We start from the raw sequence: 23780 nt of genomic DNA, 5'->3' as shown, positions 1-23780 counted from the left end.
GAAGTGTTATTTACTCCTTCTCATAACACAAGAACCCAATGAAATTAATAGGCAGCAGGTTTAAAACAAACAAAAGGAAGTATTTCTTCACACAACACACAGTCAGTCTGTGGAACTCTTTGCCAGAGGATGTTGTGAAGGCCAAGACAATAACAGCATTTAAAGAAAGAACTAGATAAATTCATGGAGGGTAGGTCCATCAATGGCTATCAGCCAGGATGGGCAGGGATGGTGGCCCTAGCCTCTGTTTGCCAGAAGCTGGGAATGGGCGAGAGGGATGGGTCACTTCATGATTACCTGTTCTGTTCGTTCCCTCTGGGGCACCTGGCATTGGCCACTGTCGGAAGCCAGGATACTCGGCTTGATGGACCTTTAGTCTGACCCAGTATGGCCACTCTTATGTTCTTATCAAATGTTATCATCTCATGATATCTGGGCTTGACACATGATTTTGATGTATTGGGTTAGCAATGCCGCCCTGCCTCAGGGGCACTCTGTAGATGTCTCCATATGGATTGCAATGTAAGGCATGGTGCTGTGAGGTGAGGGATGGGCAGGGCAGGAGTTGAGGAGGGAGCAGAGCACCAGCATGGTGCACAAGAGCACATCAACCCCTGCTGCTGCCCTCTGAACAGGTGGGCTTCAGGCGCTTTCACCAGCGGCAAGCACTGCGGGTCACAGAATGCTGGAAGCTAGCGATGGAGACACCTGCTGGCCCTTCCAGCCTATCCTGGCCAGGGCAGGATTGTTCCCCAGGGTTTCTTTTGGAGCATTTTGTCCCATCTCGTTTTAAATATCCAAGTCATGGGATTCCTGCCCTGTCCCCTGGGAGGCGATTGCATCACCTCATATAGCTCAGGGGGCACTTCCTGAGATGCAGCCTCTCTTTTCTCTCTCAGTTTCCTCCCATTTCCCCAGGTTCTAGCCCCACAGATCACATTTAGACCACCCCATGCCTAGTTGTGTGTGCCCCCCAGACAGTCTTGCTTTAGCCACGTTCTGCAGATTGAGCTCTCTATTCTTTCCTTACAAAGCAGAGCCTCTCACTTCATGGCTGGTTCCATTGCTCTCAGGCCTTCGTCTATATCTTTCTGACAGGGCAATGCCCAGAGCTGGATGCAGTGTTTAGAGATTCATAGATGTTAAGGCCAGAGGGCCAATTAGCATCATCTAGTCTGACCTCCTGCAAACACAGGCCAGAGAACCCATCCAGGGATTTCCAGATCCAGCCCAGAACTTGTGGTTGAGCTAGAGCAGAGCTTAGAAGGAGACCGCCAGCCTGGACTTCAATGTCCAGGGGATCTCGAAAGGTGCCAGTGCAGTCACCTCCCTGGTCTGTGATTGACACTATAACACTCTACACCCCAGGGGAGCACCCTGTAACCCCCATATTCGTCATTTGTCTATAGTTGTGATATTGCATATAAAGCAGGCCATGTAAGGTATCACGGGAAAGGTTATGATCTGCTGAAACCCACTGTTCCATCTAAATATGTGTATCATTAATGCATATGAAGTTATGAGAATTGTGTTGCATGGTTGTCACTTAAATATGCTGTGGGTTTGGGAAGCGCCCAGATACTAGCTCCCCAAAGACAATAACCAGGGGGATAACTAACGCCCAGGCAGGTGTGAAACAGCCATTGTCCAGCAAGGGAGCTACAATACAATGACTCACTTGCACAAAGCCACACCAGGGGAATTGCTCAACCTTGCCTGGTGACTCAGCAATGGCCACCAGACATGCCTGGACATGTGTTCTCCAAGCACATGGAACTAAGGGTATAAAACAGAACACAGTGGCCCCATGCTCGGTCTTTTCTCCTCCCCTCACCTATGCTGCAAGCAACAAGGATGCTCAGAAGACTTCAACAGAGGAGACTGGCCCAGGTTTAAGGGACAAACCTGTATATTGAGAACTGTAAGATTCAGAGGGGGTGAGAACATTGCTTGATCTAAATACTGTCTAGTGTGATAAGAGTTAAGGTTGAGACTGAGTGTTTAAATTTTATTTTCCTTTGGTAACCACTTTGACTTTTTGCCTATCACTTATAATCACTTACAATCTATCCTATGTAGTCAATAAATTTGTTTAATTGTTTATCTTTACCAGTGAGTTTGCCTGAAGTGTTTGGTAAACGTGCTGAGGTTTACAAAGGCTGGTGCATATCCACTTTCCATTCATGAAGTGGTGAACCAATTAATAATTTGCATTGCTCAAGAAAGGGTCTCGAGCAGTGCAAGATGGTATATTCCTGAGGTACTAGGCTGGGAGCTGAGGGAATCTGGCTGGTGCCTTTCTCTCTGTGATTTGTGAGTGGCTCTGGGGGCATTCATGCAATCTAGCTGGGTGTGGGGCTCCACATGCAGTTGTACTGAGTGATGATAGCACTGGAGGGGTTTGCTGCAAGTGACCAGTAAGGCATTGTGAGAGACAACCCAGATTAGTCAGTTAAGCGGGCACAGTGGTCCCACAGTCCCAGCTTGCAACCCAGGGATCCTGTCGCAGACACCTTTATCCAGGCAGCCCAGATTCCCTTGGGGCACCTCAGTGCGCTGGAAGCACAGTGGAATTTGCTGACTGCTCTCCAGCAGCTGTTCCTGTTCCCACCTGCTGTGGGCTTATTTGGTGTTATTTCTCCCTAGAAGGACAGTCTTGTATTTTTCCAAAATGAATCTCACCTTGTTATTTCTATTGTGTGTTTACACTCCCTTTGCTGGATTTCTGCCCTCACTCACGCTGGACCTGATCCCCTTTTGGGCTGTGCCCAGCACTGGCATTTACACCTGTAAAATGCTGCCATTCCAACTCAGTAGCATCCACTGCTCACCATGCCCTGGGGCATACGACCTACTGTGCCCTGGGGCAATGGGGGCCTGGGCCCATAGTCTGATCTGAAATGTAATTGATGTGAAGGTCGTTACTGAAGAGTTGGCACCCAAGGGTATGCCCCTCCCATGACACCTTCCCATGCGGAGGAGTGTTTTCCAATGCACTCAGCATTGCTCTAACTGCTCTCATTGACACCCAGGGAAATCTACCAGTAACATTAAAGGAAACCGGGCAACCATGCTCCAGGCAGCTTTGGAAATCTCAGCCCTGAAGTCACATCCCTCCTGCTTGAACTGCCTCTCTGCTGTGCCTGTCCTTGTTAAATGCCCAGAGCAGTCTGTGGAATCCTCCAGAAAGAAATGCTGGCCGGCTCCCTCATTCCATGACTGAGCGTTTCCGGAGGAACCCAGGCATCTGTTCCAAGAAAATTGGGAGGGCGATTGGGAATATACAGTGCATTCCAAACAGGTGCAGGAGATAGGCTAAGCACCCCAATGCTCCACAGCTAATGCCCCAAAGCCCTATCCAGAGAGGTTTGTCTTGGCTCCGGGCTCCTGAGAAACTACTTACATATCACTGCCAGTTGTGGGCTTCAGCAAAGGGCTGGGGAGGTTGGCTTCCAGAATGTCGTTAAAGCCAGAATTGCCAATGTTCTTAGCCAGCTGCAAAACAAACAGGCACAAAACAAGTTGGCGCAACATACAGCGCCATGCTGAGAGCTGGGAGCGCATGCCAGCCAGTGTACCGGGGGGGGGGGGGGGGGAGGGGGCTGGGCAGTAGAGCCCAAGGGCGGGGGCCAGGTAATCATGGGCACAGCGAGCCCACCTCTCCCTGTAAGCTTGCTTTGTGGCTCCGGCCCATGTGCAGCAGCGGAGTGGGGGGAGAGCCCTGAGGGAGCGTGCGTGGGCGGCAGCGAAGCAGGGGGGCGCTCTGAGGGAGCACAGGCAACGGCAGAGCAGGGGGGGTGTCCTGAGGGAGCACAGGCAGCAGCAGAGCAGCGGGACGCCCTGAGGGAGTGCACGTGGGTGGCAGCGGAGGGGGTGCCCCAAGGGAGCGCAGGTGGTCACAGAGCAGGAGGGGTCTCCCTGAGGGAGCGCAGGTGGCGGCAGAGCGGGAGGGGGGTGCCCTGAGGGAGCGCAGGTGGTCACAGAGCAGGAGGGGTCTCCCTGAGGGAGCACAGGTGGTGACAGAGCGGGAGGGGGCGCTCTGTGGGACCGCGCATGGGCAGTTCCCTACCAAGAGCTCAGAGGTTGCAAGCTTGTCCAGAGACAGCGACTGGATGCGGGAGTGGTGCACGCCCATCTCCCGGTGAATCCCGGAGCACTCGATGCAGATCAGGATGCCCAGGTTAATGGAGAGCCAGGCTGGGTCTGTTGGGGAGACAGCGCATTGCTCTGGTTAGCCCCATTATCCTGCCAAAAGTGCTGGGTAGTCACGGGCACAGGGTGGGGTGGGCAAGGCACCTTGTCAACCATTCAGTCTCACTCTATAGTGGAGCATCTGAGTAGGGGGTGGAAATGGAAAAGGGAGAGGATGAGGAGGGGGGATGGACTGGGACAGAGACAGGAAAGGAAGGAGAGTGGAAGAGAGGCTAAACTGGGAATGAAGGTACATGGACAGTAAGAGCCAGATTCCCCTTCCCAGACCAGGTGCACTTTACTGAGGGAGTTCTTGTTGGGCCTAGAGCTGTCATAGCTCCTCTGCTTTCCTCCATGCAGCCTCAGTTGCCCCAGAGGGAATGGCTGGAGCACAATGCTCTGTGGCAATCTCAAGCTGGTGGATGGTCCCTCAGGGACCACAGCCAGCTGGTGCAGGTCAGAGCAACCCCCAGGATGCTTTAGTCTGTGCTGGGGGACAGGCAGGGAATCAGGGAGGCATAACTGGACAGAATAGAAAATCTGGGCTGTAGAAAAAAATGTGTGAATCATAGAATATCTGGGTTGGAAGGGACCTCAGAAGGTCACCTAGTTCAACCCCCTGCTCAAAGCAGGACCAATCCCATACAGATTTTTACAGCAGATCCCTAAATGGCTCCCTCAAGGATTGAACTCACAACCCTGGGTTTAGCAGGCCAATGCTCAAACCACTGAGCTATCCCTCCCCCCAGGAACAGGAAAGGGAAGTGCCATGGGGTCAAGGAGCCGCTTGCCACTTGACTTTACACAATTGACTGAGTGGAGGATGGCAAAGGGGGCTGTTCATGGCAAACATGTAAAAATAATTTGAAAATGTTCCAGCTTTGGATGGGGGTGGGAGGAGAGTAGGGAGTCCCTTCCCCCCAGCTGGCCCCTGTTGGGTCTGGGCAAGGAGCTCACCTTGGATACTGTCATCCCCCTGGAGTTTGTGGATGGAAGCGGACAGGTCTGCTGGCTGCTTTGCCATGCTGTTGCTGTGGGTTGTGCATGCTGTGCGCAGCGGCACTAAGAGCAGGTCTACACTTAAAATGGCACATCTGCCTGGTGCAGCTGCGCTGCTGTAGCAATTTGGTGAAGATGCTCTTTCCCCGATGGCCCACGGAAATGCGCTTTCCATCGCTGCCGGTAGTGATGGGGCTGCCAGACTCCGACACTAACTGGCTGGATGACCTTGACCAAGTCATTCCCCTCTCTGTGCCTCCATTCACCCTGGGAAAGGGGCAAGTGCTGATGGGGTTTGTAGGCTGCTGCCAGCGCAGAGGTGATCGTGCTGCCAGTGCTCCAGTACAAGGCCGTTCCTGGGGTTTCTTGCCCGACATCCCACCTTTAATACTCACAGATTCCAAGGCCTCATCTAATCTGTCCTCCTGCATACACAGGCCAGCGAACTCCAAATAATCCCTGTCTTCATTCAAAACTTGCCAGGGATGGAGAAGTCACCACTCCCCTTAGTAACTCCTTCCGCCAAATGTACACCTCCTTACAGTCTGAATGTGTCTAGCTTCAACTTCCAGCCACTGGAGTGTTAGATCTTCTCTGCTAGACTGAGGAGCCCACCGGCAAATATTTGTTCCCCACATAGGTACTTCTAGACTAATCACATCCCGCCTTAACCTTTTCTTTGTTAAGCTAACTAGAGTGAGCTCCTTGAGTCTATCACTGTGAGGCAGGTTTCTAATCCTTTCATCATTTGCGTGGCTCTTCTCTGAACCCTCACCAATTTATCCGCATCCTTCTTGGACTGTGGGCACCAGAATCGGACCTAGGATTCCAGCAGCAGAGGGCAGGAGTGACTGAGTGGGAGGAGCCAAAGGGCAGGAGGGAGGGGGGCTAGAGGGACTGATTTGGGAGGTGCAAAGGGCTCAGCTAAGTGATGGCTGAGGGGACGCAGTCTCCTCTCACCGAGCAGTGGCACAGCAGGATCCTTTCATTGATTCTGGGGGGTCCAAGGAACTTGAGGGCAGATCCTTGGTCCCCCTCCCTCAAGGCTGTAATTCAGGGAAAGCTCTATGTGGGGCTCCTGCCAAACCGGGTATTTCTGCAGGAGGGAGGAGTGCAGGGCATTTTCCCAGAGAGTTGTGGAAAGCCCCTGAATGGTGCTGGTGAGGGGGGTGGGAGCAGTGGTGTGCTGGCTGGGGTGGGGGTAAGGTGCCCAGATGCTCCCTACCACCCATGGCTCCGGCAGCCCCATGCTGTGAGTGGAGTCCAGGGCTGCGGAGGGGCTAGCGACTGCCTTTGGGACGGCTGCTGGCTTGGCTGAAGTACGGTCACTGCATCACTGTGCTGGGTGCTGACTGTGCAGCGGCTCTAGGGTGTCTGTCCCTGTCCCATCCCCCCATGACTACGCTCACCTGGTGCTGAGCAGTCACAGCACACACTGTTCCCTGGCATGCACTTGATTTCCTCGATGATGGCCCTGGTCAGCCCCTCCATGCTGCTCTCTCGACTGCCATGCACCCGGCTGAATGCCACGTTGAGAGCCTCCTCCTTACTGTTGCTGAGAACAGAAATCCAGCTGCGAGGAGGAGGAAGCTGCTGTCAGAGGGGCCCCTGTTCCATGTCAGCAAGGGGGTACGGGCTCTGTACTCTGGTGCACGGGGGAGCAGCGGCGAGGGCTAGGCATGAGCCATGGCTGCCCTGCTGTGCTCAAGGCTAACATGGGGAGGGTGATGGGGCAGTGGAGACCTCGAGTTCTGCACATGCATGTTGCTCTGAAGAGGGACTCTGCCCCGTGGCCTCAGCCTGGCCCTTGGCAGGAGCCCCAGAGTGGCTGCAGAGCAGCATCTCAGGGCTGCAGAGGTGGGCACTGTGCTTCCAGACCTGCCCAGCACCTTTTGCCTTGCACCAACACTTGCCTGGGGTGGGCCAAAGCATTGGCTACAGGCCTGTGCAGGCTCAGAGGAGGAAGGCTCCTCCCCACACCTCATTACTGGCAGGAACTTGGTAGTGAGGGCCAGTGAACTCAGACAGGCCATTGACAGAGGCAGCCCAACAGAGAATGCCACTTTTCAGCCGCCACGTCCACAGCTGGGGATGGGCAAGAGAAGGAGGCTGGAGGCAGCAGAGCTTTGCAGGCAAGTCCCACTGTGCTGGCTGGTGCTAGGGCCAGGCAACATGGAGCCTGCTGGCTCTGCTGCTCCACACGCAGGCCCAGGAGCCGTTGAATTCCAGCCATGGCCTTGGGCAAATCAGGCATCAGCAGCCTCTGCCTCAGCCTGGCTACGCTGCTGCCCTCCCTCCTGGAGGGGCGAGGAGGACACAGGGCTCCAGCCTGTGGCAGAAGAGTGAGATGGCTCCCATTCAGCAGCTCTCAGGGCTGGTACTTGTCCCCCCCAAGGAGCCGTTCTGCTCCCACCCCGGTACTTACGCGGTGCATTCCTGCTCGTCCTCTGCCAGGAAGTGGTACGTGCGGTTATCTGAGATACACAGAACCATTTGTGTTTAGACCTGAAACAAACCAGCACCCAGAGGGAACCAACGCCGCCCAGAGCCAGCTGTCTGCGCTCCCCAGATGAGGGGTGTATGGCACAGTCCAGCACACAGAGAGGGGCCGCTCCTACCCCATTCATTCACTTAGCCTCTGCAGCCAATGTGCATAGGTTAGCACCCTGCCTGCCCCACCCGAAGGTGGTGCCAGGGGGGCCAGGTGCAAGAGCTCTGGACCACATGCCCGTAAGCCGCAAGCATCTGAGGCTGTGAAGGTGCTGCATCACTGAGCTCTACCGCTCTTGCTGTCAATCTTTCCTCAGCCCCAAGTCCTTTCAGGAAGCCATCCAGGGTGTTGTGTTTCACTGAATTGCACGAACAGCACCCAGCAGAATGGGCCCTGACTCGGAGCTGCAATACCAATACCTAGGAACTCTTGTGGTTGGCTAAGCTGCCTGCATTACAATGTGTTTGTAACTGAACCTCTGCTTTCCTCCTGCTAGTGCCACCCACCCAGGCAGACATCGAGCATGGACATACTCCAGCGAATCCCGCTGAGGAGATTCCCTTTCATCACAACACCCCAGTTCAGTGTTTGTCGAGCAGCTTGAAAGCTCAGAACTGCAAACGGCCTCGCAAACATGCCCTGTATCCCCATGCCCTGGGCCTGGCTTATAGCTCCCCATTGGAACCACACAATCAGTGCCCCTGCCATGCACCTTGCTGCCTGCTTGCATTGGTTCTCTGACATGCCACCTTCTCGGGGCCCTGAGTCAGAAATCCAGCACGCGGCTGCCAATTGGGCCTTCCCCAGGCATTACGAAACAAAGAATGGGACTCACGTGAAATGAGGTCGAAGCACTTCCTATCATCCGGGTTCGGCTTCACTTGGCAAGTCAGCAAATTCAGCTTGGCTGGTGGGCGGTTTAGCTAGTGGATGGAAGATGGAGCCTTAGTACTCGCAGCATTGCTAGGACAGCAACCCCTGGGGGCAGGTCCCTGCCATGCTCCCAAGCGATTAGGGTCATTGAGGCAGGGAACAGGGTGGAAGAACTTTCCAGCGGTTAGGGACAAACCTAAACTTGGGAGACTCAGGTTCAAGACCCTGCTCTGTAAGAGCCTGGGGAAGTCACTTAGTCTCTCTGGCCTCAGTTCCCCTCTGTCCATGGGGATAACAGCCCTGCCCTGCCTCCCTTGGGAGCTGTGAGGGAAAATCCATTGAAGCCTGTGAGCACTCAGCTAGGCCAGTGACAGGAGTCAGACAGAATGCAGTGGGCCTTCCCAGTAACCCAGGCACATTCTCCTTGCTGGTGCTGTCATCAATAACAATAAAAGAAATCACAGCAATGACCTTTCCCCTGCTCCCGGATGCTTGGTGCACTCGCCATGCAGGCTCTCAGTCTGGGCAAGACCCTAGTGCCTTTGCCTGTGGTCCACTGAGGGCACAGGGACTCCAGCCTCAATGGAAAGACTCCAGTGGGCATTGGGCCAGGCCAGCAGCATGGGGCCGGAGAAGATCATACTCCAGGGATTCCAGTCAGGCTCAGGGAAAACCACTAGACTCACTGTGGGTATCATCTGCACAACCCCCTGGAAGGGACTGAATCCCACAGGCCTTTTCAGCCCACCACTTCTGAGCATGGGCCATGAAGGTGATGAAGGCACCGGCCCTACCGTGCTGTGAAAGATGGTCAGGTAGCCATTCTGGATTGTGCACTTCCTCTTCTGCCAGACCTTCCTCAACCTGAAAATGAACCAGGAATTCTCTCATTTCAAAGGAGATGCTCAAAGTCCTTCTGCCCAGGGGGCTGGAGACCCCTTCAGCCAGGGACCAGCCTGTCAAAGGAGCGTGCAGAGCAGCACCACTGCAGGTAGCAATGCAGAGAGGAGAGGAGGGCACAGCTAAGGCCACAGCTTCTGCTCCTGACAAACTGCCTGGCTCGTGCAGGCGGGGGGTTGTAGCAAGAGCAAGGCGGGGCAGCCCTTGGCCTGCTGTGATCTGAGTGAGGTGGCCTGTGGCACACCGCAAGAGGCGTGATGGACGGGCAGCACAGCCTCTTACTGGAGACGATGTATACAGCATTTTCCCTAAGCAATGGGCTGCCATTGCTGCCAGTCCCAGCCTGGCAGAGCTCACTGCTAGGATGCGCTCCAGGCCGCTCAGTTCATGTGCTCCCTTCCACTTCTAGCTGTAGCCCTTGTCATGTCCTAGATTCTTCTCCTGCCTTGATATTTACACCCCACAGGGGTTTGTAAATTGCCTTGTCCCCTCCCAACCTGCAGGCACGGCTCAGCCAAGCTGGACATGTTACGCCCTTCCAGTCTCCTTTGCACATCAATCCCTTCGGCCCCTGATCATTTCCAGGGTTTACTTGGCCTCTTTGCTGCCATATTGCACTGCAAACTCATGATGGATTTGGAAGTGTCTGTAATAATCTATGCACGATACAAGGTGGGCAAGGTAATGTCTTTTACTGGCCCAGCTTCTGTTGGTGGAAGGGATAACCTTCCAACTTATACAGAGCTCTTCCTCAGGTCTGGAGAAGGTAACCAGAGTGTCCAAGCTGGAGGTTTTTAAGAACAGGTTAGATAAACACCTGTCAGGGATGGTGTAGAGCAGGGTTTCTCAACCCGTGGGTCAGGACCCAGCACTGGGTCACCAGAATGTTTCAAAAGGTCGCATGGCAGCTCCTGTGATTCCTGTCCCACGGGTCAGGCTGGACTCGCCTCCCTGCTCCAGGCACTGCAACCTCTGAGGTCCCCACGCCATTCAGATTTGGCCCAGCTGTCATCATGACAGGAGTCCCAGTGCGCCAAATGGGAGTGAGTGGCACTGCCACCTCAGGAGCCAGGTCACAACTCCACTCTCACAAAGTCAGGGGAGCAGGGCCAAACCTGAGCAGCGCTGCAACCCCTGAGATTGCAATGCCTAGAGCGGAGAGCCAAGTCCAGCCAGTCCCACAGCACTGGAGCTGCAGGAGCCACCACTCTGGGGTGAGTCCTGGGCAGGATCCAATTGAAACCACCCGAGGGCCTCTACCCCCAAACTATTTACTGGGTTGTGACAGGCCATAAACATTTACAAATGGGCCCCGAGTCCACAAAGGTTGAGAACCACTGGTCTAGATAATACTTAGTCCTGCCTCAGTTCAGGGGTTTGACCTAGATGACCTCTTGAGGTCCCTTCCAGTCCTAAATTTCTACAATTCTAAGGTGGAACAGATTGTTAAGCAAAAGGGTTTCACATGTTGTAGGAGACCACTTAAAATGAAGTGGGCAATTAGCACCTTTGCAGTGGATGACAATGGAGGGTTAGTAGGCAGCAGGGTGTGTTACAAATTGTTTTAATAGACCATAAATCCAGGGTCTCTGTCTATGTCGGTGTAACTTACGTTGCTCAGGGGGGTGGTTTATTCACACCCCTGAGCGACATATGTTTTGCCAGCATAGGCGGAAATGTAGATATAGCCTAAGTTCCCAGGCTCATCTTTTGAAGGTGTTGTCCAGGTTTCCTTTGAGAGCAAGGACTGAGAGGTCAAATGTGGTGTGAGCATTTTGTGAAAAGTGTTTGCCTACATGTGATCTGGTGTTTTTGTCTTTTTCATTTTTCTGTCAGAGTTAATTCAAGAGCATAGTGATTGTCTAGCTTCAGCCACATACTTGGGGGATTTGATGCAGTAGATGAGGTACACCTCATGTTGGGATAGGCATGTGTAGGACCCATGGAACTTGAAAAGTGTGTTGTGGGGAGTATTGGTCATCATAGCAATGGAGATATGTCTGCAGGTTTTGCATCTGTTGTTCTGGCAGGGTCTGGTGCCGCTTTGAGTTGTTGTGTCATGGTCAGTGGGGAGCCTGCTTCTGATGATGAGCTTAGTGAGGTTTGAAGGCCAGAAAAGGGGTTCAAGAAAGATTTCTTTCAGGATGTAGTCCCCATCAAATATGGGTTGTATCTGTTTGATGATACCCCATATGGATTCCAATGTGGGGTGATAGGTGACAACTGGGGGTGTGCAGTCAAAGGCTCTCGCTTTTTCTGTATTGAAGCAGGTTCTTCCCAGGTATTTGGGTGGCCAGTTCCATGATGCAATCTACTTCTCTGGTGGATTGTCCTTGCTTCGTGAAGGCAGTTTTAAGTGTGTTAAGGGGTGTATCCCTGATTTTCTCCTCGGAGCATAGTCTGTGATATCTGAGTGCCTGGCTGTAGATAACAGATTTCTTGGTGTGTTTGAAGTGGTTACAGGATCTGTGAAGGTAGGTGTGGTGATCCATGGTTTTCTTGTATATGGTTGTCTGTGGTGTTCCTCTTCATGGACTATTCTGGAAAAATGCCCCACAAAATCAATGATATACTTGAGATACATCCTCTGAACAGATGCCTTAGACTCCCTCATAGATTTCCACCACAACTTTAACAACCACCATTCATCCATTGAACTCTCTCTAGAACACTCCCACACCAGCATCAACTTCCTGGACACTACGATCAGCTTCAGCAATGGAACCCTACAGACAGTTATGCACAAGAAACACATGTTTCTACCTTCTACCTTCAGAGATCCAGTAACAGTCCCAGACATGCCAAGAAATCTGTTATCTACAGCCAAGCATCAGATGCCACAGAATATGTTCCCGAGAGAAAGTCCAGGATACACACCTAAACACACTTAAAACTGCCTTCACTAAACAAGGACACTCCATCAGAGAAGCATATTGCATCATTGAATGGGCCACCCAAATATCCCAGAAGAATCTATTTCAGTAGAGGGAAAAAAACCCTTCTGACTGCACACCCCTAGTTGTCATCTACCATCCCACACTAGATACAGCGTATCATCAAACAGTAACAACCCACACCTGATGCGGACTACATCCTGAAAGAAATCGGTTCTAGGCAGCTGGGAGTGCGGGGGACTGCGCATGGCAGACTGGAGGATGCTGGCAGTGCAAGTGGCGGGTGCAGTGACAACGCTGCTGGAGTGGTGACTGCACTGCAGTTGGTGGCGGCACCGGTGAATGCAGCAGTGTTTCTCTTTGTTCTCTGTCCTGGACTACTTGGGAGCTGCAGCAGCCAGGTTGATATGTGACTTCTCACCCAACTGGGCCTGGCTCGCGGAGGCAATGCTGCATTTAGGGGCAGTCCCAGACTGGGATCTGTCCGTATGCCCATGGCTGTGCTTCTTATGGTCAGAGCAGGGCTTGTCAGGCGGCGGCAGTATCGACAGATACATGGGCACATAGCCTCTTCCACGATGAACTTACAGAGACAAAGTTCCCTGGCTTCCCGTGTTCAGGTTGGGAACAAACGTCAAATGGTGCAGTGGGCCACAACATGGGCTTCGCCGAGGCAGTACGGCACTGTTGGTGCTCGTCGCTCACAGAGAAGGAGCGCAGGCACAAAGCGCAGTTTCTGAAGCTGACTTGCCAGGGCATAGTCCCCAGGTGAGGAAGTTTCCCCAATGGGAGAAGTCTGAAAGGAAACCTAACTAATTACAATACATTATAAAAACAAGAAAAATACTATTTGTAACTATGTACGCAAAGGCAGAACAGACTATCAACTCTCTTAGCTAGGCTAAGAACGCGGAGGAACAGGGGTTCCAACTCTGCCCATGTGGCGGTAAGAGGGAATTGGAGCAGAGTCGATGCACACAACCTCTTATAACCTTGGCTGTGAATACAAGGACAATGCATGATGCACGTCCGGGTCAACAGACACTGCTACAGAATTGTTCCCGCTCTGACACATGATGCACATGTGCACCCACGTTTGGAATCCATAGAGGGCCATCACTTGAAGAAGAAAGAGGTCTCTATCATAGCAGGAGTCGTGTGTAGGCCTGCTGTTGTTTTAAAATCCTTTTCTCTCATTAAGCTGTTACTGCTGTTCACAATAGACAACAGGAGCAGTTTGGGTCACTGTATTCATCACGGCTCCCCAAAGGAAGAAACACAGGTTCCTAGTCCAGTCGGACCTGTTGGTCAAATGTGGTTGGAAAACAAGGACCGGTCTGAGTGTGGGAAATCACAGGACTCCACTCACAGAAGTGAAAGCTAGAGGCCTCAGATCTGGAGGAGATGCATTCAGAGCGACCCAATGGAGACAGGTGCAGCCAACCTTGATCTGGGACACCATCATCGTACGCGTCTCTTAGCATCCCAGCTGCCCTGTGTTCCCTCCCATTGCGTATAAGACAGTGGAGCAGGAGACTTGGCTTCTATTCCTGGTTCTGCCATCCACCAGCTGTGGCCCCTTCACTGCCCTGTGTCTTCCCTGCCCCCTCTGTCACAGAGGGATCATGGTACTGAGCTCCTGTGAATGGCTTTGGTCTGTGCAGGAAGATCATTGTTCCATCATTTAATATCTTCCTTAATGTTGTGGGGAGCGACATTAGTGAAGTGTTCAGGGGAGGCTAACCCGGGCAGAGTGTCATGCCACTGAGCATGGGGAGGATAGGAAAGGGACCTGGAAAGACTTGGAACTGGTAGAAAAAAAACAAAGGAGGTTCAGCTTGGGAGTCTGCAGTGAATGCTCCTGGGACCACGTGCTGCCATCCCTAAGCCCAGCCCCCACGCAGATTGTCACTAGAAACTGCCCCCCCCATGTTATTTCTCATTCCCCTTTGTTTATGCTGCTGCCCCTAGTTTTCATTGCACACAGCACTGTTCCCATCTGATCCAAAATGAACGCATTGTGAGGGAGACACAGTATCAAGGTCAGCTCAGTAACTCAGCTGAGGGGGCTGCGGGGCTGCACTGGAGACCCTTAATGTCTACGCTACAGACTAGCGAGATCTGCACTTACCCATCACTTTTCTTAAAGAGGTTCCCCGATTTCTCAGTCCCATACTGCTTGTTCCCCTGCAGCTGGTGCATGTTGTACCGTAGCTGCTTGTTAGCAGAGTCCTAGTAGACAGAAAGAAGTCGCCGTTAGCCCATGCCCATCTCTCCCTAGGGTGACTCCTCCTGATGGGATATTCCAGACTGGCATCTTAGAAAGGTCCCATCCAGGGAGGAGATGTGATGTTAATACAGAGTGCAGCGAATGTGGCAAGAAGCAAACTCGGAGAGCAGTGTCCAGGGAGCAAACACAGACTGAACCAAGTGGTACAGAAAGCCACAGATCCCTCAGTCTGCTCCACAGCACTGCCCCATACCCAAACTGGGCATGGGAAGGGAGAGGGAGCCCGGCCCTGTTTCCAAACCACTGCAGGGCAGTAGTGACTGAAGCCATTTCTGCCTAGCCGCTCTCTGTGGCCTGGCTGAAAGGAGGGGTATGTGGGAGGGGACATGGCCACATCACAAAGCCACCACCAGAACAGGCCTTTTGCAGTAGCGGCAGCAGAGAGGCCAGTGACAGAGTAAGCCCTGGGGAAGCTGCCAGCGTGCTGGGTACGTGAGTGGTCAGGTTTGGATCTCCTGTCATTGGGGGGGTGCTTAATGCTGAGGGGAGTAGGTGGGAGTCTTACCAGAGGGTTGTTGGAGGCCTCCTCCCCCCATTCCAATCTCCCTGGGCCCCCTCATCTCCTTGTCTTCCCACAGCCTCTGGCAGGTACCAGAGGGGATCCTGCTGCTCCCTCTGTGCTCATCCCCTCTCTCTGGAGTCCCTACTCCCCACAGCTAGGGCAGTCTGGTACGGCCCAGCCTGGGGATGCTGCATGCCCCACACTGCACTGCCCGTTGGCATGTGCACAATCCCCAGGGAGCCTGCAAAGGGGGCATCACCAGGGTTGCAGGTGAGGCAGTCAGGACGGGCTGCCCTGGGTAAGGCCGTCAGGACGGGCTGCCTTGGAGAGGGAGGCAGTCAACAATCTCAATAGGCAGAAACCACGACAACACCTCAGCCTCAACCTACTCCCCTGGGACAGCCAGGCATCTCCAGCAGCTGGGTCTCTGTGGAACAGGAGGAGCGTGTTGCCGGGACAGAGGGGTGAGGGAGACATGCCCTCCACTTCCCATTCCCCAACTGCTCTGGGAAGAGTGGGCTCCAGTCCCCAGGGCTGCAACTCCAGCACCTTCCAGGCACATGAAATTCACTCACAACATCCAATCCACAGCCTCCAAAGGAGAACTCTGCAGGGCCATGGATAGAGCAGAGCCCTCACCATCCCCCTGGCTCCTCCGGATTTGAGCAAGGAGAGCTGCTTCCCTTTGGCCCCTTAGCTCCCTGGGTGGGGGGCAGAGCCCACCTCACAGGGCTCAGCCCATAGCCAGGAATGAGATGGACTTGCCATTGCCACCCTGCACATGCCTTGTTCCCTGCATGAGCTCCGGGGATGCTGTGCAACGCACAGTATTGGGCCGGAGTGACTGCTCTGATCAGTTGCTCCCCATGAATACTCCACCAGGCAGCCGTAATGGCAGTGCCTAGGAAGGGGGACACGCTTTACCTCTTTCTGCTCCAGTTGTAATGCTGCTTTCAGGTGATCCCGGAGGGAGCACAGCTGCTGCTTCTCCTCGTCCTGCCTGACCTTCATCTGAAAGGCATCACACCACAGTGATTCGCTTTGCCTCTGTCTGTACATCCCACTCATTCTCTCATTCTCTTAGGCAAGACAGGCATTTCTCCCCCACACTACATAACACATGAGTTTCCATTCCTGTGGGAAGCACCATATTGAAAACACGGCCCCCCCGTGCAGCACCACGGCACAGGGCACGTACTACTGTAATACAAGCTTCTCCAAAATCCCATCTCCTCCAGAGCAGCTTGGACAGAGCTATCTGCAGGTGGAGGGAACAGCAGTGTTTCCTCAGCGCTCCTCAAATGAAGCCATAGTGGCTATGGTTTGACTAAATAATATAAACAACGTTTGCTCAGGACATGTCATCATTACAACAGCTGTTTATGTTTCTGAACCGGGCACTGACTATCCAAAAGTCTGAACCTCAATATGGTCACCTCTTGAGATGAGTCAGTAATGAAAACAGTTAACAGGATCAAAAGTTCAGTTTGCCAGAAAATGACAGTTAATTTTCAACGTGCCTGTAGGGCAGACATAGCTGAAGGGTTTGTGTGTTTATAGCATTAACAGACACTGCAAGTGCTGTGTATTATGCCTTGTTCTTCATTCCTTGTATTGAGACAATGTATTGGAGGGTTTTTTTAAATGTTGTTTGTATTAATGTGCTACAAATGTAAAGAGACCAAGAGTGTTAAAAGAACTGGCACTGAGCCTTTTCTGGAGAACCCACCTTGGGCTGGTGAAGTCAGTCTCCATGCAAAATATCAAAACCAGCCAGCTGTACATCTATTAAACTCGAAATTACTGTGAGGGAAGCATGTAAGGAAGGCTCCAAAATTACCTGCAGTGTGTCTGAGGGCTCAGCACTAAAGATCAGTACTCCACCCAAATGAGGATTGCAACCTCGTCCTCATCAGAGAGAGATAACAAAAGCAGCGCTTTAAAAAGATGATAGGACCATGGAGTGTACAGTAGCATCCTCAAATCTTTTCATGAGCTGTATGCACTTATCCTAGCTATCAAGCCCTGGGAAATTTCCACTTAGCCTTTAAATCTTCTCTACTTCCTTAGGGGTAGGACTAACATATTTCAGGTTCCCAAAAAGAGGATATGGCTGGAGAGAGGAGGAGGAGGTGCTGGGGGGAGAGGGGTTGGGGTATTTGGTGGGGAGGCTGCAACCTCAGCTGTCAGCCCCCCACGTGGGGTGGGGGGAGGAGAAATCCTGGACAATTACTAATATTTTAAAAATCTACCCAGATAGAGATTGGCAGACCAAAACCGAGGTCATGACCCAGAAAAGCTGGACATATGGGAAGCCTCCTTAGGGGTAAAAAGAGACTGAAGGGGGTAGACATTCTTCCTGCAGGGCCCATGCCCCCCTCTTGCCTTGGTCCCTGGTGAGCTGGCGTTATGATGCATACTCACGCTCTGTAGCTCAGGGGTGAGCTTCTCTATCAACTGCTTAAGCGTCTCTGTTGCCCTTAAACATTCCTGGAAAAAACTAACAGGAGAAGCGAATGTGAGAGAATGGTTTGAACTGAAGCTCCTAGCATTGACAGTGCTGCATGTGAACAACATGCCGCTGAGCACTGCGGTCCTTAGAGCCTTTGCTTTGCTGTGTCATTATTAACCCTCTTGGGCCAACAGTCCTGGCCTCACACACCTTATCATTATCAGGAACCCCAGATTCTCATAATAACCAGTGACAACAAACCGAGGAGTGGGAAGCCAGCACTCTAATTGCTTTTGTATTGTACTGTCAAAATGCAAGTACCAAGTACTGTAACTTGCAGGACAAACACAACCGTAGAGTCCTATGGCTACACCATCTCCAGAGGGAGAGGAAGCTGAGCATGTTACCACATAGGTGGAGGGTGACTGCAGGATATTTGTTCACTGCAAAATAAATCAATGCCCAGGTCTCCTCAGTTAAACTGGGGACCTTGCAAAGAAAGGGAGGATAGGGAATAAAGATGACCGATCACTCTTACTTGAACTGAGCATTGCAATGCTTGATGTGGTTCTGCAGCAAGTCCACTCCTTTCTTGGTTTGAATCTCATTCACTTTGATCAGATACTGAGGGGAAAACACACCCAGGAGTTGGTTCTTGTTACCTGCTGGGTTCTGCATTGTTTACTTATCACCCTCTGTGTTGCCATGACTTATGATTTGGGCTCCCACTACTGCAGTCTTGCCATTCTGTGCTAGCTATAGACTTCCTGGGAAGCGAGCCAGAGACCAGCAGAGACTGCCTAACACAGTGTTGTGTAGCCTTAGTAGATGGTGCACTGATCTGTAAGCCTGGAGATTAGCCACAGCTATTCCACTAGCTCCTATTCACACTTCTGTGCTCTTCACAGCTCTTATTGTGAGTCAAGCTTTCATACAGATTCACTGAACGGGAGTGAGGTCATTTAATGCTAACCCAGGGCTCATACTAGAAGGCCAAGTCTCATTTACTTTGCCACACACCTCAGAATATACCTGTCAAACTAGGCTCTCGTGTATCGCACGATAACCCACTCTGGCTCGGTTAATCTCTAGAAGCTAGACCACATATAGAATGTTATGACTCCACTTCACTTCCATACTGGACAGGTCTGGTTCTTAAGGTCAGGTGTCAACGACTCAGGTGTTTACATCCAGAGGTCTTGGGTTCAAACCCCAGAGATGCCCCAAACAGGTACATTTAGCTACCCAGTCTGTAACCACAACACCACAATCTATTTTCAGAGCCAGAAATAGAAACCAAGAATCCTGATGCACAGTGTTCCACTGTCTCACAAATATTTGTGTAACCCACTGCCTGTGTGTGTGTTGTGGCTCCCTATCGGATGGTCCAGCATAGAGAGCAACAACATACAGACCCCAGTTACTCCTGTAATTAATGTGGAAGTGGTCTGTGTTGAAGGCTTAAATATGTATGTATAACAATTAGTGGAAGGACTCTGAAGTAACTACTGGAATGACTTTACATTGCAGAACCTTGTAATTAGAAGTGAATGTGGATGCTGTGCTAGTTTCTTTTACTATTGCATTTTCAGGGCATGAATTTGGCTAATGGGAGCTGGCCCTTTAAGAAAAGAGTGTGGCTGACAGTGTGTTTGAGATTAGGAGTGCGTGGGAGATTTTGCCTGTGTGAGCTCCAAAGTGGCCAGAACGTGAGTTAATAAACTCATCTTTCCAGAAAGCCACCTCCCCCTTCCTTTCCCGGTCACTCTTATGAGGGAACGGATGATTGAGGGTGTTGCTACAGACCTGTTTGCCCCTGTGTGGCTGTCCAGTCCAGCAGGGATACAAGCTTGTTCCTTTCTAATGGTAGCAACTACTGTATGGAAGTTACTTAACACGTCCTGGGTTTTGTTGCTTATAATGATGCCAAACTTTAACAAGCTGGGCTGAACTTATTCATGCCGAATATATGCCTCAGGCTCAATAATTTTGGAAAGTTTCAGCAGAAACGGTGTTTCCAGGGATGAGGTCAATGACAGCTAAGTAATTTTTAACAATACTGACCAACTTTCCAGCCTTTTTAACGCACTGTATTTCTTATTATGTGCACTGTGGCAGCAGGAGACAGGCCCAGCCCCGAGGAGCATCCAGCCCCCACAAGAAAGAGAGTTACTGAGTTTAAGGCCAGAAGGAACCACCCAGATCATCAAGTCTGACCTCCAGTATTGCACAGGTCACCACCTCCACCCAGCACCCACACATGAATCCAACACTTGAAATGAGACCAGGAAGAAAGACAGACCCACCCCGGAGGGGCAGGGCTAGAAGACAGGAGCAGAGTGCTGGACAGCAAACGGCATGGCAGGGCTGGGGTTTCTCTTCCCTTCTGGGTGACAGGTTTTTTTTCAGTTCTGTTCTTTTCTTTTTCAGTTTTTTTGTGGGGGGAGGAGAGAAAGGGTTGGCTTAGTTTATTTCTGTTTCTCTTACAAGTATTATAGGGCAGGGGAGGGGAGGGGAGAAAAGAGCAGGGGGAGGGAGAGAAGGAGAGGAGCCTGGGGGGCACTTGGGAGTCAGACTGTGATGAGTCAAACTGTGTGAGGAGGGGGTAGGAAGGAGCTAGAGCTGGCAGCCAAATCAGCACAGGAGAAGAGTGCTCCTAGCAATGCTGCAGATAGCCAGCTGGGCTCCTGGGACATCATCAGTGTCTGAGGGCCCCAGTAGGGTTGCCAGATGTCTGTTTTTTACCAGAACACCAGGTTGAAAAGGGACCCTGGTGGTTCTGGTCAGCACTGCTGACCAGGCCATTAAAAGTCCGATTGGTGGCACAGCAGGGCTGGCAGGCTCCTTCCCCAGCTCCGCAGCGCAGCTCCTGGGAAGCAGCCGGCATGTCCCGCCAGCTTGGGGGCGGCCACAGCGGCTCGACACACTGCTGCTGCCCCGAGCGCCAGCTCCGCAGCTCCCATTGGCCAGGAACCACAGGTAGCTGTGGGGGTGGTGCCTGCCAGCAGGGGTGGCACACAGAGCTACCTGGCCGCTCCCGAACTGGAGGAACATGCCAGTCACTTCCCGGGAGCCACCTGAGGTAAGTGCTGCCCGGAGCCCGCACCCCCTCCTGCACCCCAACCCTCTGCCCCAGCCCAAAGCCCCCTCCCACACCCTGAACCCCTCCTTTTTAGCCCCAGCCCAGAGTCCATACCCACTCCCACACTCCAACCCCCTGAGCAGCCTGGAGCCCCCTCCTACACCCCAAATCCCTCATTCCTGGCTCCACCCCAGAGCCCACACACCCAGCCAGAGCCCTCACCCCTCCCACTCCCAGAACCCCTCAGCCCCAGCCCAGAGTCCTCTCCTGCACCCTAAACCTCTTGTCCCCAGCCCCATCCCGGAGCCCTCACCCCCTTCCGCACCCCAACCCCCTGCCCGGTGAAAATGAGCAAGCGACGGAGGGAGGGGGGATAGAGTGAGCTAGGGGGGGCTCAGAGAAGCGGTGGGGTCTCAGAGAAGGGATGGGGCAAGGGTATTTGGTTTTCTGCAATGAGAAAGTTAGCAACCCTGGGTCCCAGAGAGGCCAGGCCCTGTGCCTGTTCCTGTTAATAGAGTTTCTCTGACTCCGGGCTGGGATTTCCTACCTGGGATTTCTTTCTGTCTCAAGGAAATGATCCTTGGTACCCTGGCCAGGGGTCCCTGCATAGTTCTGGATCCAGGAGTGCTGGGTGAGCAGTACTCCCAGCTGTGCACCAGCCAGTGGTGCCGGAATGGAGGGGGGGGCAGGGAGCCAGGGCACTCCCACCTTTTGAAATTGGACAGGCCTGGCCCGTCCACTTTTTGGCAGGGGCCCTCCTATTCCCCCCCAGGCCCCGTCCCCCCTCAGCCAGGACAGCGACTGGAGCCTGGCTGGGGAGCCTGGGCAACTGTGGGGAGCCGTGCCGCGGACCCTCCACTTGCCAGGGGTGAGGGTGGGGTCAAGAGTGGCCTGTTTCCTCGCCCTGTGGGCCCCCCACCCAGGGCAAGAGGGTCCACAGCTCCCCACATGCGGCTCTTACCTGGACATGGCTTGGCTGGGGGGCCGTAAGTAAGAACCACGTGGACAGCTGCCCTGGCCCCTGGCCCCCGCCCCTACCCCTGCTTTTGGGCAGGCCATGCCGCCCTTGGCACCATCTTTTCCCCTCCCCTGCACTGCTGCAGTGCCAAATGAGGCTCCTTGCATTTGCTCATGCCAGCTTGGGTTTAAGAGCTCACTGGCTCCAGAATTTGGAGCAGGGACTCAGCATTTTCAGGGGCTGTCCTGGGGTCAGAGAGGTACCTTTGCTCTCCCTGGGACACGTGGGTCAGATTTAGTTGGCCGAGTTATAAGGGGCAGAAAATTGCCATTTGCACATGCTCAGCATAGATTCTTAAGAATATAAGAACGGCCATACTGGGTCAGACCAAAGTCCATCTAGCCCAATATCCTGTCTTCCGACAGTGGCCAACGCCAGGTGCCCCAGAGGGAACGAACAGAACAGGTAATCATCAAGTGATCCATCCCCTGTCGTCCATTCCCAGCTTCTGGCAAAAGGAGGTTAGGGACACCATCCCTGCCCATCTTGGCTAATAGCCATCGATGGACCTATCCTCCATGAATTTATCTAGTTCTTTTTTGAACCCTGTTATAGTCTTGGCCTTCACAACATCCTCTGGCAGAATTCCACAGGTTGACTGTGCATTGTGTGAAGAAATACTTCCTTTTGTTTGTTTTAAACCTGCTGCCTATTAATTTCATTTGGTGACCCCTAGTTTGTGTGTTATGAGAAGGAGTTAACAACACTTCCTTCTTTACTTTCTCCGCACCTGTCATGATTTTATAGACCTCAATCATATCCCCCCTTCGTCATCTCTTTTCCAAGCTGAAAAGTCCCAGTCTTATTAATCTCTCCTCATATGGAAACTGTTCCATACCCCTAATAATTTTTGTTGCTCTTTTCTGAACCTTCTTCAATTCCAATATAACTCACACAGTATTTGAGATGTGGGCATACCATGGATTTATATAGAGGCAATATGATATTTTCTGTCTTTTTATCTATCCCTTTCTTAATGATTTCCAACATTCTGTTCGCTTTTTTGACTGCTGCTGCCCATTGAGTGGATGATTTCAGAGAACTATCCACAATGACTCCAAGATCTCTTTCTTGAGTGGTAACAGTTAATTTAGACCTCGTCATTTTGTGTGAATGGTTGGCATTATGTTTTCCAATGTGCATTACTTTACATTTATCAATACTGAATTTCATGTCCAATTTTGTTGCCCATTCACCCAGTTTTGTGAGATCCCTTTGTAGCTTTTCGCAGTCTGCTTTGCACTTAACAATCCTGAATAGTTTTGTATCATCTACAAATTTTGTCATCTCGCTGTTTACCCCTTTTTCCCGATCATTTATGAATATGTTGAACAGCACAGGTCTCAGTACAGACCTCTGGGGAACACCACTATTTACCTCTCTCCATTCTGAAAACTGACCCTTTATTCCTACCCTTTGTTTCCTATTTTTAAACCAGTTACCAATCCATGAGAGGAGCTTCTCTACTTGCTTGTAAATTCACTGAATGTTCCATTGCACCGCGCATGCTCCCTGACCCCTCCAAGGAGGAGGGAACTTGTGCAAGCTACATTTAGATGGCTAGGACAAAGGCTATACCCAGGGCCCCATGGGAGCTTTCTCTGGATGTTTCCAGTGCCCCATGCAGGACCAGCCAGACTGGGGACTCCGGGGACTTAGTGGGGGAGGAGGAGAGCATTTAACAAGGAGGGGGTTACATTTATGAGGCAGCAGGGAGCATTAAGGGGAAGGGACAGGCTGTAGCTACAGTGGAACCTGGCTGCTGCTCAGAAAGGACTAGAGGCTTGGGGGTGTTTAATGAGGTGTTGGGCGAAGCTGACAAGACCTGAGGAGCACCCGAGTCAGACAAAGCAGCTGTCTGGATGTCAGGAATAGCAAGAGCTCTGTACCCAGTGAAGGGCGGGACACAAATACAGCTGGCCTGGGCATGGGCAGCACATGACTCCCACATTTGGGAGGCTGGGCATGAGCGCTGGAAGCTCCTGAGAAGTGGGGGGGCCACTGGTGTCCAGACTGTGGCCCCACCCCCTGCTCTGCCTCGAGGCTTGGCCCCCTTCCCCGAGGCCACCCTACCCATCTTTGCCCCCT

At 52.4% G+C, this 23780-nt stretch overlaps 1 protein-coding gene across 1 annotated transcript in view; it reads right to left on the bottom strand.

The window, feature by feature from the left end:
- LOC117886033 (arf-GAP with SH3 domain, ANK repeat and PH domain-containing protein 2-like) overlaps window positions 1–23780 on the bottom strand; it is a 77392-nt gene that overhangs the window by 37856 nt on the left and 15756 nt on the right. The window contains exons 5-14 of the mRNA XM_034787668.1: window positions 18131–18216; window positions 17565–17640; window positions 16065–16151; window positions 14480–14580; window positions 9349–9418; window positions 8517–8604; window positions 7616–7664; window positions 6600–6763; window positions 4070–4203; window positions 3404–3495 (exon numbers count right to left, since the gene is read on the bottom strand). Coding sequence (XP_034643559.1) covers window positions 3404–3495; window positions 4070–4203; window positions 6600–6763; window positions 7616–7664; window positions 8517–8604; window positions 9349–9418; window positions 14480–14580; window positions 16065–16151; window positions 17565–17640; window positions 18131–18216 — 947 coding nt within the window. The remainder of the gene's footprint in view (window positions 1–3403; window positions 3496–4069; window positions 4204–6599; window positions 6764–7615; window positions 7665–8516; window positions 8605–9348; window positions 9419–14479; window positions 14581–16064; window positions 16152–17564; window positions 17641–18130; window positions 18217–23780) is intronic.

The sequence above is a fragment of the Trachemys scripta genome, chromosome 12, assembly GCF_013100865.1.
Source record: "Trachemys scripta elegans isolate TJP31775 chromosome 12, CAS_Tse_1.0, whole genome shotgun sequence".
Lineage (NCBI taxonomy): Eukaryota > Metazoa > Chordata > Testudines > Emydidae > Trachemys > Trachemys scripta.
This window is presented reverse-complemented; position numbering and strand designations above follow the sequence as displayed.